At 41.3% G+C, this 19525-nt stretch overlaps 1 protein-coding gene across 3 annotated transcripts in view; it reads left to right on the top strand.

The window, feature by feature from the left end:
* Nucleotides 1-19525, top strand: part of OFD1 (OFD1 centriole and centriolar satellite protein) — a 55708-nt gene that overhangs the window by 16572 nt on the left and 19611 nt on the right. For all 3 annotated transcript variants that reach the window (XM_078064249.1, XM_078064251.1, XM_078064250.1), the window contains exons 6-10: nucleotides 11142-11249; nucleotides 13427-13563; nucleotides 13887-14060; nucleotides 16121-16227; nucleotides 17769-17888. In XM_078064249.1, coding sequence (XP_077920375.1) covers nucleotides 11142-11249; nucleotides 13427-13563; nucleotides 13887-14060; nucleotides 16121-16227; nucleotides 17769-17888 — 646 coding nt within the window. The remainder of the gene's footprint in view (nucleotides 1-11141; nucleotides 11250-13426; nucleotides 13564-13886; nucleotides 14061-16120; nucleotides 16228-17768; nucleotides 17889-19525) is intronic.

Genomic DNA, 19525 nt, shown 5'->3' with positions numbered 1-19525 from the left:
AACTAACAATTTTAAGGCTAGGTTTCTTTGTAGCCTAGCTCTCCCCCTCAAGTACAGTTTATAGATCATCAATATTTGCTTAAAAAAATGAAGTATCTGGTCAGTAATAAGTGCTGCATATATATTTTTTTATTAAGTGTTTATATGAGCCTGATAAATTGCTTTCATCTTGGCTTTGATAATAACCTTCATAGAGTCCATAACATGCCAGACCATGGGCTAGACTTGACGATGGACTTTGTAGCATGAACTGAAGCTGGTAACTTGCCTGTAATGCATATTCTTTAGGTCTATTTTAAATAATCTGTAACATTATGTAGTGGCCCTTTTGTGTTGGTGTGCGCCTGGATTTTGTATGTTGCCAGTATTGCTGCCATCCCCAGTAGGGCATTCATTTAGAACTTAGCATTCAGCAAACATTTGAGTACTTAGTTTCTGCCAACCATTAGTCTGTGACTTAATTGCCTAGTTTCTTGGGAGTAATGTTAACTCCCAAGAGTTACTTGGGAGTAATGTTAGTTAGAGTAAATCAGATCACAAGACGTTCTGGAGTGCCTGTGAAGTAGGTCATCCACACTGAACTTCAGTATGGTAAGTGATCCTATATTCAGTATTCCAAGACGGTACTGTCTAATGTAAATTTCCCGTAATGATGGGGATGTCTGTGTCTGTGCTATCGGATATGGTGTCCACTAGCCATGTGTGGCTATTAAACATTTGAAATGTGGCTAGTGTAGCTGAGCTGACTCTTCAATTTAAATAGCTATACGTGAATGGTGGTTATGACATTGGACAGGGCACCGATCTAAGGTATATAGTGGATATCTGTAGCTTAACTATCCTTTCAGAAGGAAACTTGGGGCCTAAAGGGATATTAAGAAATAATCCACTTATTAGAGGTATTTCATGTTATCTTTAAAAATAGTTTTTCACCTTTACACACTCTGTTTAAAATCTTCTGGTTCACAAAGATGTGGTTAACAGCTCTTACCAGCTTCACCCAGCATCCTAGTATAAGTTCTGAAATTCAGAAAAACTATGCATAGCAGATATGTCAGGCATCCTCATGGCAAAATTTGGGTAGAACTCTTGGCTGACACTAAAACAGCTATTGTTAAAATGAAATAATTTAAAAAATTCGTGTCTTCCAATTAAGAACATCAGAAAACATGTAGGAAGATATTTTGTGCCCGTTTATGCCCTAACAGAGACCTATAGTTTTATCTTACTCTGTCTGTATTTGAGGGTTCTGGGTTGTTGAATGGCCATAGTACTTTTCCCCTAGATTACACTTACCCATCCTTTCCACCCCTAACTTTTCAGAGATAATAATGCCGAGAAAAAAGCTGTGCAGAGAATTTGGATGAGGGCAGAAAATTTGGACATTGGCTCTTTGTTTTCTGGAACTTAAAATCCTTACCTGTGATGGGTAAAAGAATAGCTACATATATCAGTGGAACAGAACAGCAAGCCCAGAAATCAGTCTACACAAATACAGTTGACCCTTGGACACCACGGGGGTTAGGGTCTCTGACCCTCCCCACCAGGGCCGCTGCACAGTCCCAGTCCACATAGAATTGTTGACTGCCCCAAAACTAACAGCCTGCTGCTGACTGGAAGCCTTACTGATAACATAAACTGTCAACACATATTTTGTGTGTTAAATGTATTATATACCGTACTCTCAAAGTAAGCTAGAGAAGAGCATGTCGTTAAGAATCACAACAAAGAGAAAATACGTTAACAGTACTGCCCTATATTGATTGAAAAAAATCCCCATATAAAGGCCCCGTTGTTCAAGGGTCAACTGTGTAGTCAACTGATTTTTGATAAAGGGTGGAGGTAGTTCAAGGGAGGAAGGATGGTCTTTTCCACACATGGTACTGGAACAATTGGACACTCATACACAAAAACGAACCTAGACACAGACCTTGTACCTTACATAAGAATTAAAATAAACTGTAGATCTAATTTTAAATATGAGACTATAAAACTTATGTAAGAAAACATTAAAACATGTATGTGACCTTTGGTTTGGTGAGGAGCTAAAACACTAAAAGCATATATATAAAAGAAAAAAATTGACCAGTTAGACTTCATTAAAATCAAAAACATCTGCTCTGAAAGACACTGAGAATGAAAAGACAAGCCCCAGACTGGGAGAAAATATTTGCAAAGGACACATCTCCTAAAAGACTTGTATCAAAAATACACAAAGAACTCTTAAAGAGACAACCCAGTTAAAAAATGGGTGAAGGATCTGAACAGACATGTCACCAAAGAAGATAGAGAGATGGCAGATAAGCCACAAAAAGATGTTCAATGGCAGTTGTTATTAGGGCAAGGCAAATAAAACGACAAAGAGATCTCCCCATACCCCTGTTAAGATGGTAGAAATGCAGACTACTTACAACCCCAAATGTTGGTGAGGATGTGGAGCAACAGGAACTCCCACTCATTGATGGTGTGAATACAAAATGGTATAGCCACTTGGGGAGATGGGTGGTTTCTCACAAAGCTAAACATAGTCTTACCATACCATCTGACAGTGATGCTCCTATTTACCCAACTGATGAGAAAACTTAGGTCCACATATAGCAACTTCATCATCATTGCCAGAAATTGGGAGCAGCCAAAATGTCCTTGAGTAGGTGAATGGATAAACAAGCTGTGATACATCCAGACAATGAAATACTATTAGGCTAAAAGGAATGAATTGTGAATCCATGCAGAAATAAAATCTGGGGCGGCTGGGTGGTGCGGTTGGTTAAGCGTCCGACTCTTGGTTTTGGCTCCGGTCATGATGTCAGGGTTGTGGGATCGAGCCCTGCATCAGGCTCCCTGTCAGCAGGGAGTCTGCTTCTCCCTCTCCCTCTGCTCCTCTCCTCTGCTTGTGCTCTCTCTCTGTCAAATAAATAAAGTCTTAAAAAAAAAAAAGGCAAAACTATAGAGCTGGTAAGTGGATTGGTGGTTGCCAGGGATTTGGAGGGAAGGGGTGTAGGAGGTTGAATAGGTGAAGCATAGGGAATTCTTTAGGGTCATGAAGGTATTTTGTAGGATACTGTAATGGTAGGATATATAGCACTAGATACTGGTCAAAGCCTGTAGAACTTTATAGTACAAAGGGTGAACCTTAATGTAAGCAAATTTAGGAGGTCAGGTGATCCCAGGATGGACTGCAGTATATGACAAAACCATCTAATAACCTCACTGGAGGGGATGGGGGAAAAAAAGATACTGAGCTTGACCAACTTTGGAAATGAATACTGTGAGGCTAAAAGCAAATGAAACTGTATATAGGCACCATATTCGGGGTGACAGTTACTTCTCATGGAGGTACTGGTTAACAGATAGTTACTTCTCATGGAGGTGCTAGTTAACAATTTGGAAACCATTGTGCATGTATGATGGAACTGAACAATTAACTAAATGGATAGTAGAGGGTGAGAGCTGGGTTTCTCACTGTTAGGGTGCAATTTCACAGATCAGTAACATGACGAGGCTAGAATGATCCATGTGGTAATGGATTTGTTGGGGCCCTCAGTATAAGCTCAAGTTTAGCTTAATATAGATGCAGAGGATATATAGAAGAAGTATTTATAGATATGTATCTACACAGGTTAGTGGAACATTCAAATTTCCTTGTTCTGCAGGCTGAGAGGGCCTAGAAGCAATGACACCCTAATAGCCATGAGCACACCTAGTGCCCACTTTGGAACACTTAAGATTTGGTTTCCAATACCATTCCATAATAATAGGAATCAAGGCTGCCTGGAGCAATGGCTGATTCCAGGGCTGGGGCAGAGAATGTACAAGATGAGCCTGGAGTCTTTTACAGTGCCAGATGAAAGGAAATGCTTAATTAAAAAAAATCCACTGTGAAAGAGCTTCTAAAGGCCAAAGCTAGAACACATGGAGCAACAAAATAAAATATTGGATTATATAAAATATTACATAATCACATAGGAATTGAAATAGAATGTATAAAATACCCATGAGTCCGTACCAGTGTAAATAAATGCTTGAATAAATGAGACTAGAGAATTCCTTCTTAGAGGGGGTATATATGTGGGGAGGGGAGAGGGGAGAAGTGAACTAATTAGGGGCCTGTGAGTAGTACTACAGAACTGGGAAAAGGTGACCATTCTTCACCTAGAATGAGTGAGGGGAAGAGCACATCTTGAAAGATTATCTACTGCAGCATCTTGAAGAAAATTTCTGCAATAGGTCTACTTTTTCTATAAAGGCAGAGCAGACATGCCTGAGCATAACAGTAGCAGGAAGTTGTGAGGAGAGAACAGGAGGACTTGGGGGGGAAAAGGTCAAGAGAAGATCAGTGGATGAGCCAAAGAGGAACTGCAAGCAATGGATATGAAAGAAGAGAGTGTAGGTCACGTTAGAGGAAGTGAGAAACAGTAGATTTTAAAATCTTCAGAAAAAGGAAAAAACAAACAGGCCTTTAACTTGGCTGATGCAGAAGCCAAATCCTTCCAACTGTTTTTTTTTTTTTTTTTTAAGATTTTTATTTATTTCACACAGAGACACAGCGAGAGAGGGAACACAAGCAGGGGGAGTGGGGGAGGGAGAAGCAGGCTCCCACCTGAGCAGGGAGCCCGATGTGGGGCTCAATCCCAGGACCCTGGGATCATGACCTAAGCCTAAGGCAGACGAAGGCAGACGCTTAACGACTGAGCCACCCAGGCGCCCCCTTCCAACTGTTTTAAGAAACTAAAAACTTCTAAATTTATACTCCTGGTTTAAAAAAAGTTTCACACTATTCAGAAAAGTATAAAGTGAAAGAAAAGTGGAAATCGCTGCCTTTATTCTCTGATCTCCCTTTCCACGGATACCTAGAATGAATAGTTTTCTCCTACCAGAATTTCATTTATGAATGTGAAAGTCTGTGTGATTAAAACATACATATAATCATAAATGGGCTCATATTATACTGTTTTGCAATTTGCTTTATTCACCAATATATCTGTATATTCAGAATATTTTTAAAGAATGTTTTTAACCCCCATTGGTGGAGATTTCATTGTTTTATTGTTTTGCCATTGGAAGCAATCAGTGTGTAGAGTACACCCTTTGTGGGCTTCTGGAAGTATAGCTGTGTAAACTTACGGAAGTGGAATGATGAGGTCAAAGGGCATGTGCATTTGAGCACACACAAACCCTGACAAAATTCCCTCCCAAGTGAACGAGCATGTCTGTTTCTCCACTCCCCTGGGTGGAAGAAGTTGACTTCAACCATCATGGATGACTTCGAGAGGTTCAAGAGTTCAGTGGGGGAAGTCACTGCAAATGTGGTGGAAATAGCAAGACAACTAGAATTGGAGCCTGAAGGTGGGACTGAATTGCAGCATTCTCAGGATCAAACTTGAACAGATGAGTTGCTTCTTATGGATGAGCAGAGGAAGTGGTTTCTTGAGCTGGAATCTACTGGCGAAGATGTGGTGAAGCTTGTTGAAGTGACAACAAAGGATTTAGATTATTACATAAACGTAGTGCCAGGGTTCGAGAGGATTGACTCCAATTTTTTTTTTTTTTTAAGATTTTATTTATTTGTCAGAGAGAGAGAGCACAAGTAAGCAGAGCAGCAGGGAGAGGGAGAAGCAGACTCCCCGCGGAGCAGGGAGCCCGATGCGGGGTGCGGGGCTCAATCCCAGAACCCTGGGATCATGACCTGAGCCGAAGGCAGACGCTTAACCGACTGAGCTACTCAGGCGCCCTGGAGTGACTCCAGTTTTGAAAGAGGTTCTATTTTGAGTAAATCATGTGCTACAGAGAACTCGTGAAAGGAAGGGTGAGTGTGGCTGAGTTCATTGTTGTCCTGCTGTTGGCCACAGCCACCCCACCTCCACCAGCCACCACCCTCATCAGTTATCAGCCATCAACACCAAGGCAAGACCCTCCACCAGCAAGAGTACGACTGGCCGAAAGCTCAAATGATGGCTAGCATTTTTAGCAATATTTTTTATTTTTTTAAAAGATTTTATTTATTTGACAGAGAGAGATACAGCAAGAGGAGGAACAAAAGCAGGGGGAGTGGGAGAGGGAGAAGCAGGCTTCCCGTGGAGCAGGGAGCCCGATGCGGGGCTCGATCCCAGGACCCCGGGACCGTGACCTGAGCCGAAGGCAGACGCTTAATGACTGAGCCACCCAGGCGCCCCAGTTTTTAGCAATATTTTTTAATTAAGATATGTACGTTGCTGTTTTAGACATAGTGAATGTTATTGCACACTTAGTAGGCTCGAGTATAGTGGAAACATTACTTTTATATGTACTGGGAAACATTCATTAGACTTGATTTATTGTGATACTCACTGTATTGCACTGGTCTGGAACTGAAATTTCAGGATCACTAAGGTATTCCTGTATTTTTTTTTTTTTTTAATGGATGTGTCCCAATTAACTTAATGCCATAACTGATGAATCCAACAGCATTATGGACAATGCAGTCATGAACATTATATATATATGTATACCTATTTTTCAATCAAAATACTTGTATAGTAATACAAAATGCAGAAATTATAAATATAGCTTGGTGAAACCATCAAAAATAAATGTACCCAGGAAATACCTCCCACCACAAGAAATAGAACAATACCAGCATCCCAGAAGCCTCCCTTGTATCCTTCCCAATCACTATGCTTTCCCTATTACCCAGTCTTAACTGCTCTTCTGATATCTAGCACCATAGATTATTAATGCCTGTTTTTATACTTTATATGCATGTAATCCTACAATATCTTTTTTTTTTTAACATTTTATTTATTTGAGAGAGGGACAGAGAAAGTGAGAGAGAGCACAAGTGGGGTGAGGGGCAGAGGGAGAAGCAGACTCCCCGCTGAGCAGGGAGCCCGATGTGGGGCTCGATCCCAGGACCCTGGGATCATGACCTGAGCTGAAGGCAGACACTTAACAACTGAGCCACCCAGGTGCCCCCCTACAATATATCTTGAGTATGGCTTCTTTCTCTCAGCATTATGACATTGATTGATACTATTTTAGCATTGGTTTGTTCATATTAATTGCTGTGCATTCCATTGTGTGAGTATATGGTTATTTTTTATTCAAGTATAATAGAGTGTTAGTTTCAGGTGTACAATATAATGATTCAACAATTCTATGTATTTCTCAGTACTAATCGTAACAAGTATACTCTTAATCCTCTTTATCTATTTCACTCATCGCCCCACCCACCTCCCCTCTGGCAACTATCAGTTCTATGTATTTAAGAGTCTGTCTGTCTCTTTTTCCTTTGTTTCTCCATGTATTTGTACTTTACAGATTTTTTTCTTATGGTTGATTTCTAGTTGCATACTGTTGTGGTTGGAAAAGATACATGATATGACTTCAATCTTGTTGAATTTGAGACTTGTTTTGTGGCCTAACATGTGATCTGTTTTGGAGAATGTTTAATGTACACTTGAAAAGAATGTGTATTCTGCTGTTTTAAGATGGAACCTTCTGAATATATCTGTTAGCCCCATCTGGTCCAGCATGTCCTTCAAAGCCAATATTTCCTTATTGATTTTCTGTCTGGATGATCTGTCTGTTGATGTAAGCGGAGTGTTATACTCCCTTACTATTATTATATTACTATCAATTACTTCCTTTATGTTTGTTATTAGCTGTTTTATATATTTGGGTGCTACTGTGTTGGGTGCATAAGTATTTACATTGTTCTTTTTTTTTTTTTTTAAGATTTTATTTTTAAATAATCTCTACACCCAGCTGGAGCTTGAACTCACAACCCAGAGATCAAGAGTTGCATGCTCCACCATTTGCCAGATAAATGTTTTTTCATCCCTTCACTTTCAGTCTACATGTATATTTAGGTCTGAAGTGATTCTCCTTTAGGCAGCATATAGATGGGTCTTGCTTTTTTTTTTTTTTTTTTAAGATTTATTTATTTAGAGAGCAAGAGAGAGCCACATACGAATGGAGGGAAGGGCAGAATGAGAGACTCTTCAAGCAGACTCCCTGTTGAGCAGGAGCCTGGTGAGGGGCCCGATCCCATAATGCATGAAATCGTGACCTGAGCCAAAACCAAAAGTCAGACACTTAACCAGCTGAGCCACTCAGGTGCCCCATAGATGGGTCTTATTTTTTGTCCATTCAGTCACCCTATGTTGTTTGAGTGGAGCATTTAGTCCATTTACATTGAAAGTAATTATTGATAGGTGTGTACTTATTGCCATTTTGTTACATGTTGTATGTTTGTTCTCTGTTCCTTTCTTTTCTTGCTCTCTATGATCATAGTTTGCTGGCTTTTTTAGTGATGTACTTAGATTCCTTTCTCCTTATTTTTGGTGTATCAGTGGTTTTGATTTGTTATATTTAGGCTCATAATAACATCTTATGCATATATCTGTATGTTAAGTTGATGGTTGCTTAAATTTGAACCCATTCTAAAAGCACTGAATTTTTACTCATCTCTCCCCATTCATTTTATGTATTATGATGTCATACTTTACATCCTTTTATTTTGTGAATCTCTTGACTGATTTTTACAGATATAATTGATTTTACTGCTTTTGTACTTTAACCTCCATGCTGGTTTTATAAGTGATTAATCTACTTTTATTATGTTTGTATTTAACTGTGAAATTTTTTCATATCCTAACTTTGTTATTCGTGATTATGGCCTTTTCTTAAAATTCAGAGAACTCCCATTAACATTTCTTGTAGGGCTGGTTTAGTGGTAATGAACTCCTTTAACTTTTGTCTGGGAAACTCTTTACTTCTATTCTGAATGATAGCCTTGCTGGGTAGAGTATGCTTGGTTGCAGATTTTTTTTTCCTTTCAGCACTTTGAATATATGTCGCCATGCCCTTGTGGCCTGCAAAATTTCTGAAAAATCAGCTTATAGCCTTTTGGGGTTTCCTTTGTATATAACTGTTTGCTGCCTTTAAAATTCTCTATCACTACTTTTTGCCATTTTAATTACGTGTTTTGGTGTGGACCCCCTTAGGTTGATTTTGTTGGGGTCTCTCTGTGCCTCCTGGATCTGGATTTCTGTTTCCCTCCCCAGATGGAGGATGTTTTCAGCTATTATGTCTTCAAATAAATTTTTTGCCCCCTTTTTTCTCTCTTCTTCTGGGATCCCTATGATGCAAATGTTATTATGCTTGATGGTGTTGCTGAGTTCCCTTAACCTATTCTCATTATTTATTATTCTTTTTTCTTTTTGGTGTTCATCTTGGGAACTTTCCATTACTCTGGCTTCCAGCTCACTGATCCGTTCTTCTGTCTCCTCTAATCTGCTATTGATTCCCTCTAGTGTATTTTTAATTTCAGTTGTTGAGTCTTTCATCTGTGATTGGTTCTTTTTTATATTTTCTTTCTCTTTGATGATGGTCTCACTGAGATCCTCCACTCTTCTCAAGTCCATCAAGTATCTTTATTTATTTATTTATTTTTTTAAAGTAGGCTCCATGCCCAGCATGGACCCCAATGCAGGGCCTCAACTCACGTCCCTGAGATCAAGACCTGAGCTGAGATTAGGAGTCAGACACTGAACCAACTGAGCCACACAGGTGTCCCCATTACTTTGAATTCTTTATCAGGCATATTGCTCTTCTCCATTTCATTTAGCTGTTAAAGGGCTAGTCTGGAGTTGCCATGGGATTGTAGTTGGGTGGTGTCAGCAGTCAGACCAGATCCCTGCTCTTAGCCTGTTTCCTGTGGCTGAGAGGTGGTTGGTGGGTGGGGCTGGCAGAGCAGATGTCTGCCCTGAGTCCATTTGCTGGGGCTGTAGTTGCGCTGGTGTGTGTGGTTATCCTCTCCTATCTCCAGGGCAGGAGTCACTCTGTAGTGGTGGCTTATGGGGTGTATCGTGGCAGGAGCTGCTTTGGAGGGACTCCTGCCAGTTGGGCATTGGATGGGGCAGATCCGCAGGAGAACACGGGAGCTGGGTGGTGGTAGTAAGGTAGGTGGGGGGGGGGGGGGCTGTTCATGCTGTTCCCAGAAGTGTCTGGCTATCTAGACTTGGGGGTGTGGGGAGAAATGGCTCCTGACAGCTCTTTTGTTTTTGGAGATGTCTCCTGAAGATCTCTGCCCTTCCAGCACAGGTTCGAAGATTAGTAAATGAATCTCCTTCCAGGTATACCCCAGGAGCTTTTCAAACTGCTGCTTCTGTGCTGTTTCTATGTGGGGTTGTTTGTTATGCTGGCTCTTTAAGAGTGGACACTCCGTTTCCTATTGCCCTCCAGCTCTCCCAGAGCTAAGCTCGCTGATTATTAAGGTACCTGGAGGGAAGCCCTGCTGACTGTAAAAACTCACAAAGTTAAGCCCCACTGGTTTTTAAAGCCAAATGATATGGGGACTCGTCTTTTCAGTGCAGGTCACCCCTGTCTGGGGTGCCTGGTGTGGCTGGGGTCTGCTCTTCTCCCTTCTCCATGCTTGTGGTGTCCCTCCAATTGGTGGTTAGTTTAGTTCCCAGCTGTGTCTCTGCCACTCCTGCCCTTTTCAGTGTGGCCTCCCCTCTGCGATTAACTGTGGGATGTCTGTTCTGCCAGTCTTTGGGTTTGTTTTCTGGGTTAGTTGCTCTGCTGTGGCTGTTACCTAGGTATGTCCGTGGGAGGAGGTAAGTTTAGAATCTTCCTATTCTGCCATCTTCCCAGAAGTCCCATATGCCTGTGTTTTTAATCTTAGCAATCTTACTGGAAAAATACAGTCTCTCTGTTGTATTATTTTGCATTTGTTTATACTTTTGTTCACGTTTGACAGTTAAACTTTTTTTGTGTAAATTTTGTCCATGTCTTGTTCCATTTTTCCATTTTTTTTCTTCCTGAATTGTAAGAGCTCTTTGATATTATGAAAATTAGTCCTCTGTTTCCATATTACTGCAAATATTTTTTTTCCAGTGTATCACTTGTCTTTTGACTTCATTTCATGCCATATAGGTTTCTGATTTTTATATTGTTAGAGTGATAAATATTTATCCTTATTGCTTCTACGTTTTGCGTCATGTTTGCAAAGGCCTTTCCTTAGAAGTTATTCTTAAAAGATCTAGAATGTAAAAAAGGATAATGTTTTAAAACCAAGATTATATAAACAGTGACTGAGCAATGGTTAAATGAAAGAAATTTGTGCAGTGAAACTGTATTATACACTTTGTGTCTTCTAGGTTTTCTCATTCAGTTTTTAAGAGAATTGGCAGAATATCATCAGTCCAAAGTGAGCCGTGATATGGAAACTCAGACAAATTCAACATTTCCTAGCAAAGACTCTCTTGGTAACTATAGCCTTCTTTCAGAATTTTAATTGTTCTGTTTTCAAATGACAGAAATGACCTGATTTACTATATTACATGCTTGTTGTTGACTGGGAGGGATGCAACCTGCAGGTGGCGGAGGTGCTCATTTCCTCTGGAATCATTGTGGGAAGGGACCAGAACTGCTCTCCCCTCATGACGGCTAAGGCTGCACTTTCCAAATCTTGGGGGGATCCAAAGGCCCACGTTCTTCCTTGTGTGTTGCATTCAACCTCTCTTAACTGGCAAGTTCTTCCCTATGTCTCATCTAACTTTATTTTACAGCCACTAAGTGAGAAAATCCTAGATGAGTTGCATTGCAGAGAACTAGACAAGTCAGTGGTGTATCACTTCAGTTTATAGTTGAGGAAATGGGGGTCCCCAGAGGAAGAGCAACTTGGAAACATTCTGGGGCAGAACTGATAGTAGAGTCCAAGTTTTCTAAAATTATGTGATTAATCGATTTCGTGGCCCTTCCCGAGTCTTAAGGAGTAATGGTGCTTTTAACGTTTAAGAAGATGAACCTATAGGGCGCCTGGGTGGCTCAGATGGTTAAGCGTCTGCCTTCGGCTCAGGTCATGATCTCAGGGTCTTGGGATCGAGTCCCGCATCGGGTTCCCTGCTCAGTGCAGAGCCTGCTTCTCCCTCTCCCTCTGCCACTCCCTCTGCTTGTGCTCTTCTGTCTATCTCTCTGTCAAATAAATGAATAAAATCTTTAAAAAAAAAAAAAAAGATGAACCTATAATTGGTAAAAGCTACACTGTATAACTAGGCCTTTAATTTATTTTGGCATAGGTTTTATTCCATTGGGAACATGGTACATGCTTATTCTAGAACAGTGCTGTCCAGTAATATGCGCCACATATGTAATTTTTAATTGCCTAGTGGCCATAGTAAAAAACAAAAAACAAAAAACCCACAGGTGAATTTGTTTTAATATATTTTATTTAACCCAATATGACCAAAATATTCCAACATGTAATCAGTATAAAAAACATTAATGAGATTATTTTAGATAAAATTTCTGTGTTCAGTCCTTGAAATCTGGTGTGTCTTTTACACTTAGAGCACATGTCAATTCAGATGATCACATTTCATCTACTCAGTGGCCGCATGCGGCTAGAGAGTCCTGTATTGAACAGCACAATTACAGAGCATTTGGAAAACACAGAAAAGTAAATGGAAAATATGTCTAAAAAAAATTTTTTTTTTTAAAGATTTTATTTATTTATTTGACAGAGACACAGCGAGAGAGGGAACACAAGCAGGGGGAGTGGGAGAGGGAGAAGCAGGCTCCCCGCGGAGCAGGGAGCCCGATGTGGTGGGACTCGATCCCAGGACCCTGGGATCACGACCCGAGCTGAAGGCAGTCGCTCAACCGACTGAGCCACCCAGGCACCCTGTCTAAAATTTTCTAAAGAGATGAACACTGCCAGTACTTCTGCCAGCCTTTTTTCATGTGCATTCTCTTTGGTGGGTGTTGGTGTTCTCCATGGCTGAGATTGTCCTCTAGGTACACATTTGCATGTTGCTGCATGGTTGATTCTGATCCACAGTTGGTTTGAGGGCTGTGGGTCTACTGGAAACAGCGCTAGAATGCGAGATAGTGGACCTGGTCTCAGTCCCAGTTACACCATTACATAGTTGCTTAGCCCTCGAGGACTCACTCAAACTGTAGGGGCCACTTTCCTTCTCTGTAAAGCAGAGGAGTTGAAATACTTGATCTTTGGTTTATTTTAAAGTCAGTGTTTTGAACGTGTGAGTCCCCTTTAACCAAAGTCCACTTCGTTCTGCCTTGGCATCTAGGGACTAGAAAGAGATGCCAGTGTTTTCTCACTTCTATTGTACGCTTTGCTTTCTTTGCCCCTGACATTTGAGGATGAAAATTTTCTAACGTACAAAAAGGTTGAAATAGTTGTACACTGAACACTTGTATACCTAGATACTCCCAGCAAATTTGTGTGATACTTGCTCGAGCACTTGTCTGTCCCATCCATTTATCCGTCTTAATTTTTTGATGTTTCAAAGTCAATTGCAGAGATCCCTACACTTTCCCCTAAGTATATTCTTTGCTTTTGAACAGAGCTCTAGCCTCTTGCTCACCTGACCACATTTCTCTGTCCTAACTTCCTGTGTTGTTGTTGTTGTTGTTTTAATAGCAGAAAAGCTTCAGCTCATTGATGATCAGTTTGCGGATGCTTACCCTCAGCGTCCCAAGTTAGAATCTTTAGAAATAAAGTTAAATGAATATAAGAGAGAAATAGAACAGCAGCTTCAGACAGAAATGTGTCAAAAGGTAAGTTGTATCTTGTTGCTGTTAGCAAGAGTGATATTGGTGCTTATCTTTTGATGCCTTAATGTTAGGTATAAGGGGAAAAATGGAGAATCTTTACTAATGAATGTGATAAACTATTGCACATGTGATTTTTCTTTCTAATTGATGTCATTTTTTGTGCCTTTTGAATGAATGCTACAGGTACAGTGAATGAGATGAAACTAAAGATGAGTTAAACTAAATATATTTAAGTAGAGCATTAGTGTTAAACCTAGCCATCAAGAGAGAAGTTATTTCTTTAGTATAGTTATTGGTATTTATAGTTATTTGTAATCAATTGGCAGTTGAAATATTTCAAAGATACCAAAATAGCAGAAGTTAAAATGGAAGAGAGAAGAAAGGCTGAGAGGGAGTTAGCTGAGTTCCGGAACAAATTGGAGCGAGCTTGTCAAGCAAAATCTGAAGCCCTCATTTCTCGGGAAAAGATGGCTCTTGAGAGAATTCAAAAGTACCAAGAGGTAACATTTTACAATTATTTACTGGGTGTCTGTTTCCTGCAGCTCTTAGTAGATTGGCTCAAGGTCTGTGACTGGGTTGGGACAGTTGGTTAGACAAGACAGAGACAGGAGTACTAGGGACTGCGGTCAAGAGCACAAGTGGAAGGATTGGCCTGGAAAACAATATGCAGACTTCGTTCCTCTGAAACGGCTGGAAGGAAAGAACTGTGAGTGCGAACATCCATGTGGGGATTGTGAGAAACTCACACTGAATAAGCTCCATCCTCTTGGGCAGATCTGAGGGTTAGGGGGGCAGCTTCCAGAAGAGGATCAGCAGTTGGGGAACGGTTGCGTGGGGGCAGAGGCAGAGCAACGCTCTGAGGCAGACAGGACTGGTGGCACTGTGTTGGGGGCCCAGCTGAGACGGGCAGCCTGTGACTGATGTAGACCAAACCAAGCGCTTGTAGGTGATTGCTCTGTTCTAGTTCTTGGGAGGCTTTGTAAGGTTAGCCAGGGTAGGAAGAGGCGCCTGGGGAGCGGAGCTTTATAGAGCTGACTTGGCTTGAGAAAAGCAGCCTGTTTAATTGAAGACACTGGGGCTCGGTGGGGTGGTGAAGGAAGCCAGAGGGCAAGATGGGTGGCTACTAGCCCAGGGGAGAAGGGAAGGCCATGTGGCAGAGTCCGAGACCTCAAGGACTAGGTCTGGGGCTACCAACAGGTGGAAGGGTAAGCATGGGCCAAGAGGATAGGGTCGCAAGCGGAGCTGTCACATGAAGACTGGCAACAAAACGCAGTGTGCTGCCATTGGATCGAAGGTCAAGGTCCCCGGAGTAGCGGAGTCCAGGCCTGTAGAAGTCAGTCAGGTGGCCATCTGATCTCTCACGGAGCGTGACTGGACAGGAGGTAGAAAGGTTGAGGCGTGGCAGGAGGCGTGGGGTCCACTCTTGTAGGAGAATCCGGTTCCTTTCCCAAGGGGCTATCTTTGACTGGCCTGGATTGGGACCACTGTTCCCTGTGTCCGGCCGGAGCTGCTGCCGTCGGGAGCTCTTGCTCGGGGCTTCTCAGTCAGACCCAGTTGTTTCATGCTGATTGCGTCCCCTGTACGGTTTTGTTTACCATTTCTGGTGATTGGGCTCCTATAAAAATAAATGTGGGAAGCACTGTCTTTGAGATGATTGGATTATGTTTAGATGAACAACTGCATCCTCAAGACCGGTGACTGACTAGTTCAGACCAATCAGTTACCAGACCAGAACACTCATTTAGTTAACTGATTCTCTGAAGGCTCTGGACAAGAAGCCCTCCTCATGCAAAGCATCGTGTCTTTCTTCCACCACCTGGAATGCCCTTCTCCTTCCGTCCCTGATGAAACCCTCTTGGCCTTCAAAATCCAGCTGGAATGTCACCTCCTTGTGACGCCTTCCCTGGACTCCTACTGACAGACTGATTCGCCTGTCGCTCCTGCCACAGAGTCTTTCTGTATTTTGGTTATAAAATCCTCACATCATAGTCTGATTATTTCTCTCTCCCTGACTGAACTGCAAATTTTGTAAAGGTGGGACTTGTATCTGCATCCTTCTCTGTCCAGCTCCGAGTGTGCTGTTTGACATAGGCTAGGTGTTCCATGAAGCCTTGCTCAGCAGACACACAAATGGAGGTGTGGCCCATTCCTTCAGCTTGCTACTGCTGAGTCAGAACGGGAACTGAAACTTTCCGACAGCAACAGAAGCAGGGGAATTCTATTCTTTCGACGTTTTATTGCTAAACACCCATTTTGTCATTTTTTTCTTGCTGAAGCACTTACCCAAATTTTAAGCGTCCGAGAGATGTTACGTAGAACAAATAGACCAGGGATGTTAGGAATACAGGATAATGGAGTTTCACAGTCATTGAAGGAGGGAACATGTGTCTGGGTAAGGAATTAGGCAAAAAGCATACCTCGAATTGAAACCTCTTAAGAGAAAGGGAAATTGTAACCCTAAGTGTCTGGAGTTTGTTTTCTGGAATTTAGGAAGCAGGATGTTCAGATCTGTTTTATTTTCTTTAGCTTGCTTACTAAAAATTAAAGCTTTCATACACAGATGGAAACCAAAGAAATTTATGCTCAGAGGCAGCTTCTACTAAAAGATTTAGATTTGCTAAGAGGCAGAGAAGCCGACCTGAAGCAACGGATCCAAGCTTTTGAATTGTGAGTAATGTGTATTCGTTTCAGATATTCAGAATGAATGAGATTTAAAAGAACTAAATAGGTGTCTTAATAGTCTGATGCTAATTGCCAAGTAGTTTTTAATTGTTAAAGTGACAACACCTGATTTTAAAAGGCACAGATTAAGAGAAACAAAGACTGGGGTTTCGTTTATGAAATATTAGACATTAGGGTGAAAAGCAGAATGAGACACCATCATTGGGCTATAGTAAGACCAGATACGTGATTTGAAGAAGCTAATAATGCTTTGACAAATCCTGTGTTTCTCATTTACGTTCCGTTCAGATCTAATAGTTTCACATGCACATAGCAACTGAACTCCAGATACCCAGACCTTCCATGTTTACTTGCTCTACTGTTAAAAAAAAAAAAAAAAAAAAAAAGGAAATATGGTGGCTCTGACTTGACTTATACTGGGTGAAACTATTTCTCTTGGTGTGTGTGTTACTTTTTCTAAGTACTCACAGATGTATCAGCCTTCAAATCTTACCTGGGATTAATACCAAGCTCACCAGTCTGTAGTTGGTGGAATAAGCTTTCTTTCCCATTTGGGATCTTGACATTCATAGATACTCCAGGAATCCGATTTTATTTAAGAGTTTGTCTCCATCTTTATTAATGTTGTTTTTTCATTTTTGTAGGCTCTATTCATTTGATTTCTTCTCTCTGCCTACCTTACTCTCCTTTTGGCGATACTGAAGTGGCACATTGATAGAGAATAGTAAAGGGGCAAAATTTGGGCAGATTCTCAGTTACATAATCATGATTATATAATCACTTCCTTACCTCCACGTCCCGGACTCCTCCTGTCTAAGCATATTAAACTAAAATAAATGGATTTAATGCTCCTTTGCTTTACAGATTAGCCAGCAGAGGGAGCTCTAACACAAAGCGTTTATCCTTTGCTTGAAACCCTGTTCATGGCACTCCTCACTGTGGTTTGGTCTAAGTACTTGTGAACCTGACTCCCGGCTCCAGAATTGGTTTTGTGGGTGACTGGGGGGTCTCTCCATGAAAAGCACTCCATTCTCCGGATTTGGAGGTTCTGAAGGACCCATCTATCGTTTGCTCTCTCTCGTCACTCTTTTCAACGTTCATTCGATGGATTATTAAATGCCAAAAATGAATCTTCTACCTATAATTCTTATGGGCTCATCAGTTAAGTCTCACAATTAGAAGGTAATACTCTAGAAGATACAAGCATTTAAGTACACTAGAGTTTGGTTTGTAGCTTTGTAACTAAAAACATCACTTTTTCATCCCTAAATTGATGATAGCCATTGATCCCCTGTAACCCTTTTTTGAGTGTGGATCCTCTTCTGTAAGAGACCACTTTGGTCTTGGTACATTCACATTCCCCTTAGCCAGGTGCCACCGGATAATTCCATCTGCTAGTTGATGAACTAAGTCAGGTCATAAAATAGATGGAGGAACTAAAACACAGGCTATTTTTTTCCCCCTAAATTTGTTACTTCAGATGTTGTGGTTTTCTTATTTGCTTTCTCTATTTTTGTTAATTTCAGGACTCAGAGGCTGCAAGAGGAAAAAAATAAAAGCATAACTGACACACTTAGGAAGCGGGAACTGAATATAAAGAGCATTGAGGAGAGCTATGACCAGAAGCTCAAGAATGAACTTCTCAAGTAATTGCGTGGCATTGCTAAAGGAATCCCGTGTTTCATTAAGTTGCTAGAAGCACAGCAACACTGATGAAATAGATAAGACGGACAGTTGTTTTTTGTTTTTTGTTTTCTGGGTTTTTTTGGGGAGATAAGACAGTTTATGGCAAAATTTGGTGTTTAAAAAAATACAGGTTTTCGTTGGTAGTCAAGCCTTTCCCATGAATATTTAAGATGGGTTTAAAAAGATGCAGAGAGGGACGCCTGGGTGGCTCAGTCGGTTAAGCGGCTGCCTTCGGCCCAGGTCATGATCCCAGGGTTCTGGGATCGAGTCCCGCATCGGGCTCCTTGCTCAGCAGGGAGCCTGCTTCTCCCTCTCTCTCCCTCTGCTTGTGCTCTCTCTGTCAAATAAATAAAATCTTAAAAAAAAAAAAAAAAAAAAAGAAAAAGATGCAGAGAATAGCATCCTCTGCTCATTCTTACTCGTAGCTTCTCTGACACTGAGAGCTTATGGTTTGCTTCAGTTTTTAGGGCACCTTAGGACTTGCTCAGTTTGCACAGCTGAGCAGCTGAAAAGTCAGAAGTACAACCACTTTCTTCCATTCTCTCCTCATACTGGCATGAAGATGGGGATAGGCCACAGTTTCTACAGTGGTCTTCTTACCGGAGACAGAGTTTGTCACTGAACATGTGCCTGGTATTCCTTCAAGGTTCTGCCAAGTCCGAATCCAGAAAAAGGATTAGCTATAGGAAGCAAAACACAGCATAGGAGAGGAGAATATGGACAAGTGTGGTCCCTGGGGCTTTTCTATAGCCTGAGTTTTGTATCTCGGTGAATAATCTCTTCGTGCAAAGGCATTAAGCCCATATGGTAACTCCTTCCCATGCGTGGCGCGCCATCTGGCACATAATAAGTGCTCAGTTAATACTGACTAAGTGCATGTGTAGTGAAGCGAGGACTCCACTCAGCTCCTCTGGGCAGGTCTTAGTCATTGGCCTCATTTTTATTGCCTTGCTCATAATTTGTCATTGGTATTCCATTACATAGTACCCACAAAGGTTTCTGGAAGTTATTCTTTAAACGAATTCTGTTAAAAAAGGTAGCATCTTTTCATTGTATCAGTTTCGAAATGATGGATTTGATCTACCTATTTTATGTCTGCTCCTCTAACATACTAGCGAACACGGAAGTAACCCTAGTTGTTACACACGTTTTTCTTCCTTTATTCCTCGCAGTTTGTTAACTTTGCCTAGCCATGGATATAGTGAACTGTTTGGTATCATTTGTCCAGCTTTGGGGGTCCTTCTGTGTCTTTAGCCAAGTGTTGAAGTTGGGAGGATATCACAGGATGCTTCTCCTTCCTTTTTCTGGCCTCTGAACCAGAAAGTCAACTGGTAACAGCTGGTGGAGATGGCTGAAGCCCCGAGAGATGTGCCTTTGGGTATTGCTAATTCAGGTCTAAAGCTCGTGGCAGTTGGCTCTCAATGCCGTGCTCAGCCTTTAAGGGCAAAAGTTCTTATCTTAGGGAGGGGAGACGGATAGGTGAATTGCAAGTGACTGACTTGGTTATCATGTGGGATTTAGAGTCTGTCACGCACACTGTAAGTTGGCCTTAATTTACTACCTTGTGTCGGTCGAGACCAACTGAGAAATAATTGCT

Source organism: Halichoerus grypus, chromosome X, assembly GCF_964656455.1.
Source record: "Halichoerus grypus chromosome X, mHalGry1.hap1.1, whole genome shotgun sequence".
In the NCBI taxonomy this organism is placed as follows: domain Eukaryota; kingdom Metazoa; phylum Chordata; class Mammalia; order Carnivora; family Phocidae; genus Halichoerus; species Halichoerus grypus.
The sequence above is the reverse complement of the archived record's forward strand: the minus strand, read 5'-3'. Positions and strand labels throughout refer to the sequence as shown.